The following is a 17689-nucleotide window of genomic DNA, read 5'->3' on the forward strand; positions in this document are numbered from 1 at the left end:
TGGGCTTTGTCTGGTAAGATGTTAAAGTTTTATTTGTGTGTGTTTGGGTGATTTATTTACCTTTCTTGTACTTTGAACTCCTATCCTGTTTTCGAATTGTTTGATGTTGTAACGTTCTTACCCGCGCCTACTGGACATATTTGAAATTGAGCTTTATAGCTTATCGGATTCCTCCAGTATAAATACATATTCTTATCCTGATTGATTGTTGTGTCCCGGAGTAAACTTGGGCTCTCATTAGAGAAACATAAAAACAATACTTTTACCTTGACCAATCAGGGGAGACTTAATTGTGAGCATGAATCATTGATCACATGATTGCTTAAACAATTTTCCTGACAATGTACTACACAGCACGATAAAAAAGTATTGCTGGCTGGCTGCAAGCACACCTGCGTGATGACGTCACGCCCCCCTCCAACCACCCTCCACCCCAGCCTTGGATCCCGTGCAAATGCGTGGGTAGCGTTAAGTTTCCGAAAAAAATATTTCTGGGTAAGCGATTCTGGACGCGTTTCCTCATTTATACTCGTTCTATGAGGCTAACATAACTTCAGAAAAGGGCAGCCTTAATCTGGCCGCGCAGAGCCCGCGCAGGCAAATGATCCGCTCAGGTTTCTCTTGCAAGCCAAGCAGGCAGCAGCCGTGCCTCTCGGCTGCTAAAAATATCAAGGACTACCGACCGCCCGCCAGCCCGCCCGCCCGCCCGCCGGCATCTCAGTGCCCTCTGGTGCCAAATGAAGGAGAACGTCCTTTACAAGTCCCAGAACGTCAGGATTCTTCAGACGTGAGCCATCGCGTCCTTGACAAAATGCCTCTGCGGCCGTTACCAAAACGTGTGAACGGCGAAACGATCGTCCGGCGAGATGTTTTTCGGGGTTGTACCGCGCGTTGTTGGACACGATGACCGACGTCCACGATTGAGTTGCTGAAGAAGCTCCCAGGGCGTGGAGTGACATTTCAGGCATCGTGCCGAACAACACGCGGTCCGACCCGAAGGCACAGAGGGGAGATGTCTGCTGAACGTTTCATGAAATCGCCTTCACAGCTGGATGAACGCCCTTGGCGAAGGCATGTGGAAGGTGCCCGATGCTCGGAAAACGTGTTCAAAGGCCTTGTGAGCGCGACGGTGAGTTTTATGGTGGACGACAATCGACTACCGTTGTTTTCTTACATGAAGGGGACGTGTCCGGCGAGATGATGGAGCTCGTGTGCAGCTGCTCGATGGATTGTTACATCACAAAACCGTGAGAGGTGGCGACAACTCGGAGAGGCCTTCATACATCAGTAGCTGGACCATAGCTGATGATGATGATGACAGAAGACAGAACTGTGGCTACGAGCACTCTCTGTCTGCTCGCCGTGATCTCGGTGAGGCGTGGCGTCACCACAAAAACACCACCGTCAAATATAGAAACAGCCGCTCCTAACTACCAAATTGAATGAGCGCAAACTGTAAATCAAACTATCCGAATAGCCTGGCGCTGAGAATCCCTGTAATGCCTGACGTCGGCACTTTTGGGTAAGCGAACCCCCCTCGAATGCGACGGCCCAGTTGCACAGTGGGGCACCCTGCCAACAAGCGCTGCTGTGGTACCAGGAGAATTCCCGGTTGGACAGTCATCATGTATGTTACATGTGTTGTTTAACTTCATTTGCACCGTACGTAGCCAACTGTGCTAATCAGAGGTGCGGGGGAAGGACAACAAACTAAACACAAAAAGCAGTTCGAAATAAATTCGTTTTCAATCTAGATTTTAAAGTGCATAGCTCCAGAGGCTTCCTAATGTCGGAAGGAAGAGCGTTCCAGACGGCCGCAGAAGTGCATCTGAAAGTGTGCGATGCGGTGACCGTCTTTGTTCGATGGCCAGCCAAAAGCCGCTGCTGCGAGGATTACCGGCGTTCGCATGGTGATGGTTTATGCTCCTTGTGGCAAGCACTTTCATCACCGTCATCAGCCATGATATATCTACTTTACCGTTTAAGCGAGAGAAAAAAAGCCAGAATGATCTACACTCAACACTTCGTCAAGAGTGTTGAATTTATTGTTGTTTGTGGTTGTTCATTCACCACTACCAATGCTTCACCAAATGATTTGTTCAAATGGTACGTGTGCAGTTACATTGGGTAAAAAAAATGGATTGTAGGGTTTAAAAATGAGGGAGGTGATGCACAAATATGGGAATTGGCGCGGTTTCCCACATTTGAACAAATTCGGAGCTCCTCTGGAGGGCTTCACGGTGCTTCGCGCCTCGCCCCCACTGATGTCCTCTTCGATAAATGTTGTAACCCTGTTGGATCAACTTTTACCCCCACATCTGGAGGGGTGGGGGGTCTCCGCTTTCTATAACTTTTTGATTCAGACCTTCTGAAAGGCTCTTATAATTGAGTTGACGGACAAACGGAGCGCCGGACTTTTATAAAATAAGATAAAATAAACAGCCAAAGTGTACGGTGGGCTGTCAACTATCAGTGGTGGGGGGGGGGGGGGCACGGGGGGGGGGGGTGTGTGGCAGCTATGGTGAAATTGTGAAAGATGGCTGGTTGGAGGTTAGGGGTGATTGTGTGCTGAAAACAAGGCATGATCATTTTTGTTCAACAATGCCATATTATCTTTCCACGTTGCCTATGCAGTGACTGTGAATGTCACTGTGTGGTGCCGGGCTTGCGAGGCCATGGCGGATAATGTGTTGTCATTATGTGCAGCCCGGTTACTGGGCATAGTAGCAGCCCTAGCGGGGCTTGGGCAAGCGCTGGTTAGCGCAGAGGCACCACGTACAGTGTGCGGTGCGAGCTCCCGGTGAGAGAGCGAGAGTGTCAGCCAGCCAAGGTTACGTTGGGGCATGATACGCCGGTTGACCTGCCGACAGGTGACTGGATGATATTGGAGGGGGCCACCGGTGGACGGGGGCCGCTAGGTGGTTACGTGGTATAGAAGAGCTCTCGGGAGCCTTCGGGAAAGGGCCAGAGAGATCGAGAAGGTGGGCGGGGTGAGAGGCGGAGCGAGCCCCAGCCAGTGCCGATATAACGGGGGCCCCGTGTGGGGCTCGGGGTTCTTGACTGTTGGTGAGTGAAGATCCACGTCGGGTTGAAGAAGCCTCCAGCCACGCGGTCCGGGACCCAGCTCGTGGTCTGGACCGGGATAGCGGGACCGTGTCTAGTTCTGCCATAGCGTAGTTTGATGGGCGTTGAACACCCGAGTGTCGGTTACGTTATGTTGTGTTGAGTTGATGTAATAAATAGTGTTGCTCCCAAGACAACGTCTGCGACTCAGTTGGACTCACTACACCTATAAGTGCAGGTCTTTGTTTTTTTTTTACTCTCTGTGTAGATTGAAAGGCCAAAGCGAGCGTTGTAGGGTTGCGTGCAGGTTGTGTGTGTGGATGGGTGGATTTGTTTGGCACAATATTTATGGTGTGAAAAACGAGTGCGATCTACCTTCTTTCTGTCCGACGTTTTGTGGGCCAACATCAGATACGTGTTGAGGTTGTTCTCGAAACTCCTGCGGAGGGCGAAGCGTTAGTTGAAACGATGTCCTGATATTTTACCCACGGTAAAAGTAACACATTTTTTTTTTAAAACATCACTTCACATGTCCCACGTGACCTCCTTTAACAGCCCCCCTCCCCACTCACGGCGTTCTGTACGCGGTGCCATTTGGTGTCAACTTGCCTGCCACGCAGTTCGACTGCTTCATTGAATTGACCCTTGTCCATGGCATTCTGCACATCTTTAGTCTATGTAATAAGAAGCAACAAAGCACACAAGGACACGCACACACACGCACATACACGCACACACACACGCACGCACACACACGCACGCACATTGTACATTTTTAAAAATAAATTGAACTTCTGTGGCAGTGTGTGATGTACGTATGTAGCAGTTGCCGAGTCAAGATGTTGGTAATTTCACTTAACGAAGCAGTTTGTGGCTCTTAGGAATAAATAGTAAAAAAAAATAAGATTTAGGCTTGATGTTTTCATTCACTGCCAAAGATTGCCCGCAGTGGCTAAGCTGAATACAGTTTACAGGGCATGTGACAAGCGTTTGACAAACGTGGATAAAGAGGCCAATGGAAAGAAGACTTTAGAAGTGGTCACATGACATCATCTTACAGGGCTATTCTCTTGACACGCTAGGCCGTGCCACGCTGCTACCTGCAAGAGCTCCAAATGGAGATGTCTCATTGGTGTCTTGGCATGACACCAATATTACAATTGAAATAACTTTTGAATGAAAACAAAAGCCTAGGCAGGATATAGGGACAACTCATTATTTTTATTATCAGAACCAGTTCTATAGCTCACTCATGCTGTGCCATCGTTTAATCTTTGGCAGATCTATAGCTCACTCATGCTGTGCCATCGTTTAATCTTTGGCAGTTCTATAGCTCACTCATGCTGTGACATCGTTTAATCTTGGCAGTTCTATAGCTCACTCATGCTGTACCATCGTTTCATCTTTGGCAGTTCTATAGCTCACTCATGCTGTGCCATCGTTTAATCTTTGGCAGTTCTATAGCTCACTCATGTTGTGCCATCGTTTAATCTTTGGCAGTTCTATAGCTCACTCATGCTGTGCCATCGTTTAATCTTTGGCAGTTCTATAGCTCACTCATGCTGTGCCATCGTTTAACCTTTGGCAGTTCTATAGCTCACTCATGCTGTGCCATCGTTTAATCTTGGCAGTTCTATAGCTCACTCATGCTGTACCATCGTTTAATCTTTGGCAGTTCTATAGCTCACTCATGCTGTGCCATCGTTTAATCTTTGGCAGTTCTATAGCTCACTCATGCTGTGCCATCGTTTAATCTTTGGCAGTTCTATAGCTCACTCATGCTGTACCATCGTTTAATCTTTGGCAGTTCTATAGCTCACTCATGCTGTTCCATCGTTTAATCGTTGGCAGTTCTATAGCTCACTCATGCTGTGCCATCGTTTAATCTTTGGCAGATCTATAGCTCACTCATGCTGTGCCATCGTTTAATCTTTGGCAGTTCTATAGCTCACTCATGCTGTACCATCGTTTAATCTTTGGCAGTTCTATAGCTCACTCATGCTGTGCCATCGTTTAATCTTTGGCAGTTCTATAGCTCACTCATGCTGTGCCATCGTTTAATCTTTGGCAGTTCAATAGCTCACTCATGCTGTACCATCGTTTAATCTTTGGCAGTTCTATAGCTCACTCATGCTGTGCCATCGTTTAATCTTTGGCAGTTCTATAGCTCACTCATGCTGTACCATCGTTTAATCTTTGGCAGTTCTATAGCTCACTCATGCTGTGCCATCGTTTAATCTTTGGCAGTTCTATAGCTCACTCATGCTGTGCCATCGTTTAATCTTTGGCAGTTCTATAGCTCACTCATGCTGTGCCATCGTTTAATCTTTGGCAACGTGACTTCGGTACTCGCGCTGCACCGGCCGCTCACCATCTGCACGCACTCCATGAGCGGCAGACGCACGGCCTGGTTCCCCGAGAGCGACACCACACACGCCGGGGTCTCGGGCGACGCGTCCAGAAGAGCGAGCACGGCCTCCACCCCCATGCGGCTCGCCTGCGTGACGGAGACATCACACGCATGGCAGGGTGGCACAGCCACCACGGCAGGGTGGCACAACCACCACGGCAGGGTGGCACAACCACCACGGCAGGGTGGCACAACCACCACGGCAGGGTGGCACAACCACCACGGAGACACCATACGCACGGCAAGGTGGCACAACCACCACGGAGACACCACATGCACGGCAGGGTGGCACAACCACCACGGAGACACCACACGCACGGCAGGGTGGCACAACCACCACGGAGACACCACATGCACGGCAGGGTGGCACAACCACCACGGAGACACCACACACACGGCACGGCAGGGTGGCACAACCACCACGGAGACACCATACGCACGGCAGGGTGGCACAACCACCACGGAGACACCATACGCACGGCAGGGTGGCACAACCACCACGGAGACACCACATGCACGGCAGGGTGGCACAACCACCACGGTTGCCCATCTGCCAGAAAGCCGCGGTGCAGCGTGCCTTTCCCGTCATCTTTATATTTCTCGACAGTTCAGGTTTTTCCACCATTAATGGAATTGGCTCAACCAGGGCCATGGCAGTAAACACGATGCTTCCTGATGACGACGACGGCAGGTAATGAACACGATGTTGAAGACCGTGGTGATATTGACGATAGCGATGGTCACGGCGGTGGCGGCTCACGAGGATGCGGTCGAAGGCGCTGGGGGTGCCGCCTCTCTGCACGTGTCCCAGGACGGTGACGCGCGTGTCGAAGCCCAGCCGCTTGGTGACCATCTGCAAAAACAAACGGGCGGCGCGTCGATCGCTCGCAACAGCAGGAAGACGAGCGGGCTTTCATTATTCCTCGTCGTTGACAGCGCGGCGTCACTCACATCTTTGATTTGATCCGATGTGATGGCCTTCCCGTGCCGGTCGATGGCTCCTTCCGCCACGATGATGATATTCAGCCTGACCCCTCGGCTGCGTGTCTGCAGACGTCACGGAGACAATAAAGAAGAAGGGGTGGTGTATACATACATACATGTATGTATGCATACATACATATATACATGTATGCATACATGCATGCATGTATATATGCTGAACTTCTTTCGCACCGTGCGTAGCCAACCGTGCAAATCGTAGGTGCGGGGGAAGGACAGCAAACTGCTAGGTAAGGGAGATTGCTCACGCTGTAGAGGCAGTCAGCGTTCTTTGAGCAGGCTTCACCGTGCCGGTGAGGGCAGGTTGGTGAGGAAGGGGGGTGCAGAACAACAGCAGATGCCCTCCCCCGCCCTCTTGGCACCTATTCCGCCTGCTTTGTGTGCTCACTGGTCAGGCACGGCCCTGCTGAGCTCACGTGGCCCGATGGGATCATGGCGCATTCCAGATGATTTGGTCTTTTCTTTCAACTAACCAATTAGTCAGCCGTCGATTATTCGTAGGCAGACTCTCCGGGTTCCATGTTAACCGTGCTTATTCGTACCTTGGTTTTACACATCGGCTGCTCCTCACTCATTGAGGGTCAATGACGCGGGTGTTACACGTGACTGCAATCTGGTTACTTTAAGATAAAAAAAGCAGACGTTGCATTTTTACATCTACACATCCCCCATTCCAGGTAGGTAAACAATGCATGTTTTGCATTGTCCGTGTTTTTTTTAGTTTTATCCCAACCACCCCTTTCCCCATTGCCCCGAGTAATCAAGAGTGGCCTGCAGTATAACAATGCCGATATCCCACAGGGGGTCTCTCAAGTTTATAGCAGGAGCCAAAAAAAGCCACCACGGGCAACTGCCTCGTCGCGAGCGGGCGAGCGAGCGAGCGAGCGGGCGAACGATCGCACCGTCCCACTCCCACCTCGGTGAGGGTGGCACACAGCTGATCCTCCCAGCCGTCAGCGGGTGGCATCTCCGGCAGGAACACGAAGTCGGCGCCGCACGTGAGCCCCGTGACCAGCGCCAAGTATCTGTAGGTGGGGGTGGGGGGTGGGGGGCGCGCGAGACGATGCCGTCGGCACTTCCTCCCGTGGCGTGGTTGTGCGTGCGCGCGTCCACGTGTGCGTGCGCGCGTCCACGTGTGCGTGCGTGCGTGCAAGCGCCACAGGTCCACTCGGCTCCAGACGAGTATGTGAACGAGTGTGTGTGTGTGTGTTGCAAATGTCAGCACTGGGGGAGACAAAGTCGGTCGGGTGGTTGGTTCCGGCACGCCAAAACCACGTCCTCCTGCTGCCGTGCCCAGCCCTTCGTAGGCACTTGACCCGACGGTCTATGTGAAGCTATATTGGGGGGAGGGATCTTTGTCTGTGTGTGCATCCGCAAGAGCAACGCAGGCACGGGGATGGAGGGTTGAATGGGGAGAGAGGGTTGAAGCAGCGAGCGAGAAAACAATATCATCAACAATAAATAAGCAATGAAAAGTAGAATTTTACTTGTAACGAGGAGCGACACATTTGTGAACGATGATTTGATTGAGAATCAAAACTGGGATTACTGTTGTTATTTACGATGTGGGAAAAAAAAGACAGGATATCTAGCAGGACGCATCATGTGGCAGACGAGCAGAGCTAACGACGGAATGGCGGCCAATGTAAGGAGGGAGGAGAGAGGTTTGCAATGATAACATGAGTTTGAATTTCTAATATTTTGAGCAGTACACTGGACGGAGTTGGTAACTGTATGTATGTATGTATGCATGTCGAACTTCTTTAGCACCGTACGTAGCCAACCCGTGCTAATCTGAGGCGTGTGATCGTGCAGAGCGGAAGACTTTGGAGGAGAACGTTGCTCGGCAGTGGGATGTTAACGAATAAGAAAGAAGAGGGAAAAAAAGTCACGCGGGTGAAGTGGCGGTCCTTACCCACAGTGTCTTCCCATGACCTCCAAAACGAAGGAGCGTTGGTGGCTGCCAAAGGGAGAGAGAGCGCGTCACACGTTGGGTTCCGCTGTACGGCGCAAAGTGATTTTCCATTCGCGTCCTTCAACGCGTTCGCGTGCATGGAATGTGTCGTATTTTTTAAAAAAACATACACGATTTCGTTCACGCGTATTTGCCCGTTAAGAAAGTTTCCTTTCGTGGCGTCTTGTGAGATCTGTTCGACGGGCGTGCGGATGCCGAGCGCCGCTCACCTCTGCGCCGTGGTGGTGATGGCGTCCACCACCTCCATGATGCGGTGGAGCGCCGAGTCGGTGCCGATGGTCATGTCCGTGCCGCAGAAGTCGTTGTCGATGGAGCCCACCATGCCCACGATGTTGAGGTGGGAATTCTTCTTGGCGACCTCCGCCGTGATCTTGCCTAGCGGACGTGAGACACCGTTTGGGACGCGTGACGCACGCCGCCTACCGCGGAACAAAACGATCGCCCGTCTTACCGCGACCGGCCCTAGGGGTTTCCATCCATCCACCGTTCGTCAGTTGTGAGCTTTGGGTTCGCAGATTTGGACGCCTGCATTCCCGTCGGCGCAATCTTCTCGCGGTGTTCGCAGTGCTGGATTAAGCTAGTGCGGGGCCTGTAGCATATGTTATAAAGGGGCCCTAAATATAAAAAAAACCAACTAGTAAATATTAAAACACATTTTTTTACTTGCATAGTAAAGTAATTGTATCTTTTCATTTGCTATACAGCCAGATAATACGACAAATCGCTAACCTCAAACACTTAGTCGTTCATAAAAGTTGAAGGCAGTATAGTACTATAGTAATAGAGCAAGTGCAGAATCACCGAACCGGAATTGATAGCTTGAAAGCATTTAGCGCGGGGCCCTTGAAAGTGCGGGGCCCGTAGCATGTGTAGCTACTTTGCTGCAATGACAATCCGGCACTGGATGTTCGCCGTGCCCAGCTGGGTCCGCTCATCGATGCCATTCCCCCACTGTGACCCTCTCCGTCTAACCCCATGCCGGCTTATGATGAGGGGCTACATTTGTTCGGCGCCAAAATTGCTGCTGCAGCTCGAGGCGCCCGACAAGACAACGGACAGCCGGACCGCGTTGGGGAAGTTTGTGGGGTGATGAATACAAAAATGCGCAGCAAGGAAGAGAGCAACGTTGATCGGAGCACACGGACAACGGACTTCACCCGGCGGTTAGCATGTGCCCTGACGCGAGGAATTAAATGAAGCTCTCCCCTACCCCTCCCCCCCACCCCACCTCGGCCATCCCTCCCATCCAATCCCCCCCCCCCCCCCCACTGCTCTTCCGTAGCTCGGCACATTGTGGCCCCCCTCTTCTCCCCGCGCTCGACTCTCACCGGCCTTGACCAGCTCGGCGAGCAGGCCGCTCCACTCCTCGCGGAACAGGTTGGCGCCCGTGAGGCTACCGTCGCCGCCGATGACGCACAGGTTGGTGATGCTGCACTTGAGGAGGTTGTGCGCCGCCTTCAGACGGCCCGCGTGCTCGCGGAAGTCCATGCACCGCGCGCTGCCGATGGCCGTGCCGCCCTAGGGGAGGGCGCGAGAGAGGTCAAAGTGCGCGTGAGTCCGTAGGGGTCAAGCCGGACGCGTCGTCCGGAACGCTCGGTTGTGCCATTGAAACGTCCCAAAGGCTACTGCTGCTGACGGCCGTGCCGCGCCCAGGGTCACGTGAGGGGGAACGGTGAAGATCCATTGAGCGGCAAGTGTAGAGGGAGACCGTGTCGTCTGGACGATGGATATTGAGCTTTAACTGCTGGGTCAGGTAGAGTGAGTGGCTGTCTGTGGCTATGACCCGGTCCTCCAGCTCTCCGACGTGATGTCAGATCGTGCCACGCGCTATGAAAGCACATGGGTGAGCCGTGCAGGAAATGCCGCAAAGACCTACGAAGTAGCCCTTTGGTTCTGCCTTGCAAGTGCCCTTCTGCCTTCTGGTATAATCCTGAAAAGTGCAGCACTTAAGTTGGACATAAGTACCGCACTCACTTAACAGTGGATAGATTCTGCTCACAATGAAGATAATTCGTCTTCTGATTGTGGCCATTTACGCATCTCAAAATGTCATCTGAGAAGCAGGCAATGCCCGAAGCCTCCAAAATCGCCCCTCCTGGGATCTCCTTGACTCACCGCTGCCATAGCAGAACATTTACAAAAGGTTATCCTTTTATAGCACAAACCCTACTTGTGTTTCTTCTGCTGGTTATCTCTTTTGTTCAAGTGTTATAGTGTGTGTGTGATGTGCGGTAGAAGGCTGCAATGACGTGTGAGTCCTCCACAGACTCACCCCTGTCAACTTTCTCTGCTCTCACTTCACTCGACTCCCCTCCCCTCCAATACACTCTTCGTTCCTTAAACTCCCAGGGCATTCTGTCGAAGCGCCCGGTCAATCGTTGCTCAGTGTGGCTAGGCCGCTCTTTCTCCTCTGCTGCTCCGCAATCCATCCATGCTGTCGACTTCCTGCCCCTGTTCAAATCCAGGTTCGAGACCTTCCTCTTTTCCTTTGGCTAGAACTGACTGCATCTTTCTCTGCCTCTTTACCCCAGGATGCGCCACGTCCCACCAACTCTCTACAGCATCGTGAGATTTACGGTTACATTTAGACGCTATGCAAATCCAAGTAGTATTACATTTAATCAAGAATGAAATGTCAACATTTAACTTTTTCGGCTTGTGACACTACCTGCACACTTAACTGAATTTCGAATAGTTGCGCTTCAATGGCCGTCCGAAGCCATCACGTATTTGGTAATTTCATTCAACTTTTGATTGCTATCTAGATTGAAAACTCATTTCTTTAGAACAGACTTTTGTGTTTAGTTTGTTGTCCTTCCCCCGCACTTCCGATTAGCACGGTTGGCTACTTACGGTGCAAAAGAAGTTCAACACACGTGCATAAATAATAGTGCGTTGGGACATTTGTTTTTGGGAAAGGCAGCGGCTATAGGATATCAATATTATTGTTATGATTATGGCCATGTAACCCAAACTTCACAAACTGTCTACTGAAGCCCTCTCGTGGCTAAGCAGAGTTCGACGTTGGCATTCAGCTCGTGAACACATTGCCATTCACAATAATATAGAATGGTTGCACGTGAATGGTGTGAGCGCACACTCGTTTCGTACCAGCTGCAGAATGCTGGACACGTGATCCCAGGTGGCCTCCTTGATGTGATCACCGCCATCGACCATCCCCTGGTATCCCTGAGTGAAAACGTGGTCCCCCAATGCAGCCAGTCAAGAAATAACCAAAGCCATCCAGATGTGTCTCAGCCCAAATGCATCACAAGTCTCACTGCCAGAAATTATATCCCACATTTGGAAAATATCCACCAAAGTAGAAACGTAAGTACACAAACATCGCGTAATAGCGTTAGACTCAAGCAAATAGTTGTGTAGGGTGAGGTAAGAGGCCCAAGTGGGTTAAAGTGCATTCTTTTGTCCTGGTGCTCGCATGTGATTTGTCTGTTTAGCTACAAAAACTAGCTTGCACCGCAAGCCTGATTATGACTGATGGCGTCATTCCTGTTAGCACCAGGAAAACAAAAGACCCACAGAGCACCAGGACACAAAAGGCCTTTTACCTCACGAAGGCCTCCTTACCCTACCCAACCCTCCTAAGAATGTTCAACTCGTTGTCATTAAGTGCGTACAAAAAATAAACAACTCCGACATTGCTTTAAAAAAATTAGTCATTATAATGATAACAACAATGATGTAAATCCCGACGTTCGTGTTGGTCAAGGGGGTTGTTTGATCCTAAATCACTGAGCTGGTCAGTGCGAGGTTGGTGAAGGTTGGGAGTGGACAGTCCAAATGTGGCTCAGATATCACTAAACCCACTCACATTGACCTTGGCCTGGAATTCAATTTGGGGGGCATAGGTTCACCACTTCACCCCTAGAGACAATATTAAATTATATGTTGTAGAGTATTATTGTCAAACACGAGAACATGCGAGTGGATAAGTGTCGTTATCAAACTCTCGGGGCAGATTATTTCTAAAATAGCGATTGCGTTGACTGGTCCAGCAATTATATTTACTGTGTCCAATGTGGGCGTTACATCAGCACCGACTGGCTTGTGAGAAGGCTCGACACTGAGAGAGAGCCTTGTTACGATAAGTCAATTAAGTGAATGAATTGATTCAAATGCATGAACGACTTTTTCTTGTGAATTAATCGGGCCCCCGCCCCCCCCTTACACCCCACCTCCCGAAGGAGGGAAACCCTCTCCCGACAAACCACGCCCAGCGTCACGTGGCTAATGATGCTGACAGACATCACCATACCCCCATCTATACCACCTCCCGTCCAGCGGCACACGTGGGAACAGAGGCGATAACTTTTTTATATTTCTAAAAATGTTCGCGTTATCTTATTAATCCATCGATCGAAACGATCATTACTATACCGATTATAATCGATTATAATCGGATATAAAATAGATTCCTTGAGAGATAGCCGTATGGTTTTTGTGTCAAACTAGGAACGCATATTTTAACGAGAGAGTTCTTAATTTACTATATCGTCTGGCACCAATTGGTTCAAGTGGGCCTGACTGCTGACTAGACCGGTTCCAGAGTTTCGCTTGCCTACGAGGTTTGTGCGTCCTCGGGGGATCTTGTGGCTGATGTGTTGTGTAAAAAGAAGTAATATAAAAATACTTTTTTAAAAAACACGCTTTAATGAAATGTACCGTACTAGTAACGGCAGAACTCGACGACTTTAGGAAGTGGCCCCGAAGCTTTCCATAACGTAAGGGGGCCGTGGTGATTTACAGCCAACGTGAGTTGAGCGTGGACAATTAGACCCAAACCGAAACATAACAGATAAAAAAGAATGTTTAAAAATATACAACTTATATTTTTGTATGATAGAATATAGTATTGTCATCAGTATGACATAAGTATACCAAGTTTGCAGTCGATACCACATTGGGAAGTGGGTAAAAATTGAGTTACACGATTTGAGGCTCCAACAACAACAACAACAGACAGTGTGAGTTAAATAAAAGCGTGTAATAATAATAAAAATCTACTTGTGGGGTGCGGGTGTGGGGGGGTGACGATTGTCCGCTGACTAAACGTGTTACTCTAATAGCCGGGCAGCACAACGCGCTTGTGTCACTCGTCTCTTGCCAGAGTCGACGGTGTCAGGGGGTGGTGGCTGAAGGCCATCGGTTCATGCGATGGCCCTCCTTCCACTCCCCCCCCATTCCTCCTCCCTGCACGCTATATAAAGATTGAACACGATCTGCCCACACCCAGACACAGTCTGCAGCAGCAGCAGCTCGACTTTCCCGAGTGACCTTTAAGTTCAGATTGAGTTTCCGAAAGCAGTGGGTTTCCAACCGGCTATACAAGGCACTTTCGTAGTTTTAAACATAAAAAAAATCTACTCTAGCTATATGTGTGTGTATATATAGTAAAACGTCGTATATCTGACCTCCACGTATTACCCACCTTGTCCAATTAACAGCCCAACACCCAGTGCAGTATTTCTGCTTGGCGTAACTCTTGCGAGCGTGCCTAACTAACCCCGCGTGCATTGGCTTCTGAATCACAGTGCAAGCATTTCACCGATGTCCAACCATTTTGCACTGCACCGATGTCCGATCATAACTGCGTGTTGCACGCAGGGCAGGATTAAGGTTATCGTTGGCTGGGGACGCGTCTGCGTTCGTAGGCCTTCGGTGATAAACTTTTGCAAGAGTTGCTGCTGTTTGCTGCTGCTGCTGCTGCTCCACGTGACTGCTACCGCCGCTGTCATTCCGCTTGGGTTCTCACGCGGAACGTCGTCCCATCCGCTTCGACAGACGTCGCTACCGCCGACGACGTTCATCATTTAGTCTGTGCCCTCGTTTGAATGGGAGCGCGCCGCGTTGCGCAGATAAGCCGATTTAATTTGAAACGCTGTGACTATCCTTACTATATAAGTAGATTTATTGAAGAAGATATCTTGGTTAAAAAAAAATGTGTTTATCATACGAACTTAAAATAACACGGTCATTCGTGTTTGTTTACGCGGGCCCTACTATGCAGTCCCAGTTGCACGGCGATATTCACAGATCAGCCTACACATCATTCCCCAGTCAGTCGGATATGCGACGTTGCATGCACGTTTGTTGAACTTCTTTCGCACCGCACGTTGCCAACCCGTGCTAATCGGAGGCGCACGTTGTGTGTTAAAAACTACGAACCAGTTCGTTACTGCTTTAATTAGAAACCGGCGAAATATGCAAATGTTATGAGTCGTGCCACAATGCAGTGGTGTGTAGGTAGCTGTTGGGGCAAAGTCTCTGGTTGAGTTTTCATGAAAATGAGTTTGTTGTTGTTGTTGAATGTGATTCACCGTCACGCGTTAGCAAAGGTAAAAACCCCACTCAATTGTATAGAGTTAATGTACAGAGTTATTGTACAGAGTTCATGTACAGTGTTATTGTACAGAGTTCATGTACAGAGTTAATGTACAGAGTTATTGTACAGTTATTGTACAGAGTTAATGTACAGAGTTAATGTACAGAGTTATTGTACAGAGTTAATGTACAGAGTTAATGTACAGAGTTATTGTACAGTGTTATTGTACAGAGTTAATGTACAGAGTTAATGTACTGAGTTAATGTACAGTTATTATACAGAGTTAATGTACAGAGTTATTGTATTGAGATAATGTACAGAGTTAATGTACAGTTATTGTACAGAGTTATTGTACAGAGTTAATGTACAGAGTTATTGTACAGAGTTATTGTATTGAGTTAATGTACAGAGTTAATGTACAGAGTTATTGTACAGAGTTAATGTACAGAGTTATTGTATTGAGTTAATGTACAGAGTTATTGTACAGAGTTAATGTACAGAGTTATTGTACAGAGTTAATGTACAGAGTTAATGTACAGAGTTATTGTATTGAGTTAATGTACAGAGTTAATGTACAGAGTTATTGTACAGAGTTAATGTACAGAGTTATTGTATTGAGTTAATGTACAGAGTTAATGTACAGAGTTAATGTACAGAGTTATTGTACAGAGTTAATGTACAGAGTTATTGTACAGAGTTATTGTACAGAGTTATTGTATTGAGTTAATGTACAGAGTTAATGTACAGAGTTAATGTACAGAGTTAATGTATTGAGTTAATGTACAGAGTTATTGTACAGAGTTAATGTACAGAGTTATTGTACAGAGTTATTGTATTGAGTTAATGTACAGAGTTATTGTACAGAGTTATTGTACAGAGTTATTGTACAGAGTTAATGTACAGAGTTATTGTACAGAGTTAATGTACAGAGTTATTGTACAGAGTTATTGTACAGAGTTAATGTACAGAGTTATTGTACAGAGTTAATGTACAGAGTTATTGTATTGAGTTAATGTACAGAGTTAATGTACAGAGTTATTGTATTGAGTTAATGTACAGAGTTAATGTACAGTTATTGTACAGAGTTAATGTACAGAGTTAATGTACAGAGTTATTGTATTGAGTTAATGTACAGAGTTATTGTATTGAGTTATTGTACAGAGTTAATGTACAGAGTTAATGTATTGCACGCGGCGAGCAGTTTAATCTCCACCGGGGGGGGGGAGGTATAAATAAAACAAACAAAAAACGAAAGCCCCCCCCCTTCCCCACCACCTTTGGATCGCGGCTGGGACCCCCCCCCCCCCCCGAGAGACCCCCCCTGGAGAGACCCCCCCCACCCCCCCGGAGAGACCCCCCCCCGGAGAGACCCCTCCCCCGCATAAACTCGGGCGTCTCCAACCTCCGAGGTGTGGTTGTTTTTTAATATGCAGAGATGCGGCACTCTTCAAAAGCACGTTCCAATCACCAACACGGCGGTATCGGTCTGGAGCGGCGACTCGCGCTGCCGATTAAAGGCCCTGTCGACTTCAACACAGGCACACCATGACGACTGCATGATAATTATATTGTGCATTTCTGATTGTGGTTCAGAAAAAAAACCGACTGCTTTTTTCATGTTTAAAAGGAAAATAAATGATGTTCAGAATGCAGATGTATCGATGGTGCAGAGATTTTTAGGTCCTGTATTCTCTTCACAAGCATGTATTTAACCCAGCAGAAGCGTCACTGAATCTGATGACTATTTTTTTCAGCAGTGTTCTTGTGTTGTTATCTTTGGCCGATTCCGTTTGTGTGAAGTCTTGTTCTGTTAACATTTTTTAAAGTTTTTTTGACTGTGACGTTGCCCGAGTCAATTGCTTTCGCGACGCGTGTTCTTGCGCGAATTAGCTGCTACTGCCGCTGCTGCCTGTCTGGATCCTCGGTGCTCACCTTTGTGGCCAGGAATGCTCACCCGCTCACCTCGTATATGAAGTACACCTTGGCTCCGACGTAGATGCCCATTCGCACCACGGCGCGCACAGCTGCGTTCATACCTGATGGGCGCAGACCGGCACGCACAAACCTCCATGGCGACGCTCATTTCAGTAAATTCACAGCTTCCTCTCGAGTCACCGTTTCTCAAATTGTTTGGTCCAAGGGACCACTCAGCTGACGCAAACAGTACCGCGGACCACCCAGCCCCCCCATCCCTGGTGACAAAACGCATTTACTTCTCTCTGTAAATACGAGTAATACAAAATAATTTCTATTACCGGAACAGAAATTATTTTTTTAAACGCACCTACACATTTTTTTAAAGGAGGGGGGGGGGGTAGGCATTTAGATTTTAGAGTTAGGGTAATTAATCAAACTAATTTTGTTAATTAAATAAGCAAAATATTAACATCCAAAACAAAACCGTTAAACATTGTCATTATTTCCGCATCAACCTGCGTCAGAGCACCGTTTCAACATCTCAACCCTTATTTCTCCTGTTATTTATAAGCATCTTAGCCCGCTGCTGTAGCCCACCACCCAGCCCTGGCACAAACGTGGCCCGGGCGCTTCCGAACCCCGCTCTCACCCTGCGCATCTCCGCCGCTGGTCAGGACTCCGATGGAGCGGCCCGACGCGGAAATATTCTCCAAGAGCTTCTTGTCCATGGTGGCCGTGGCGATGGGACGCGTGGACGACAAAAGATGATTTCCCTGCGTCGAAGAGGTGGACGCATGCAACGAAGGACACGCGGGGCACGGGCGGATCGGTCGAGTGTGGGGCCCGCGCTGTGGACACGGCAAGGTTGGCTGCAGACTCCACCCCCACCACCTCTGCTGCCCGGGGACTACGGGGATATATATAGCGGAGAATGTGTTCCGCGAGCAGGATCCCCGTTGGATGGCAAGGACTCCCGACG

General features: G+C 48.9%; 1 protein-coding gene across 1 annotated transcript in view; it reads right to left on the reverse strand.

The window, feature by feature from the left end:
• LOC116941058 (ATP-dependent 6-phosphofructokinase, muscle type-like) overlaps positions 1 to 17614 on the reverse strand; it is a 36575-nt gene extending 18961 nt beyond the window's left edge. Inside the window, exons 1-12 of the mRNA XM_032951654.2 lie at positions 17360 to 17614; positions 16756 to 16829; positions 11562 to 11639; positions 9779 to 9968; positions 8660 to 8825; positions 8391 to 8435; positions 7392 to 7500; positions 6425 to 6520; positions 6234 to 6326; positions 5435 to 5560; positions 3673 to 3737; positions 3439 to 3502 (exon numbers count right to left, since the gene is read on the reverse strand). Coding sequence (XP_032807545.1) covers positions 3439 to 3502; positions 3673 to 3737; positions 5435 to 5560; positions 6234 to 6326; positions 6425 to 6520; positions 7392 to 7500; positions 8391 to 8435; positions 8660 to 8825; positions 9779 to 9968; positions 11562 to 11639; positions 16756 to 16829; positions 17360 to 17438 — 1185 coding nt within the window. The 5' untranslated portion in view covers positions 17439 to 17614. The remainder of the gene's footprint in view (positions 1 to 3438; positions 3503 to 3672; positions 3738 to 5434; positions 5561 to 6233; positions 6327 to 6424; positions 6521 to 7391; positions 7501 to 8390; positions 8436 to 8659; positions 8826 to 9778; positions 9969 to 11561; positions 11640 to 16755; positions 16830 to 17359) is intronic.
• Between the last annotated feature and the right edge of the window lie 75 nt (positions 17615 to 17689).

The sequence above is a fragment of the Petromyzon marinus genome, chromosome 10 (assembly GCF_048934315.1).
Source record: "Petromyzon marinus isolate PM22_M1 ecotype Great Lakes invasive population chromosome 10, UKy_Petmar_22M1.pri1.0, whole genome shotgun sequence".
Lineage (NCBI taxonomy): Eukaryota > Metazoa > Chordata > Hyperoartia > Petromyzontiformes > Petromyzontidae > Petromyzon > Petromyzon marinus.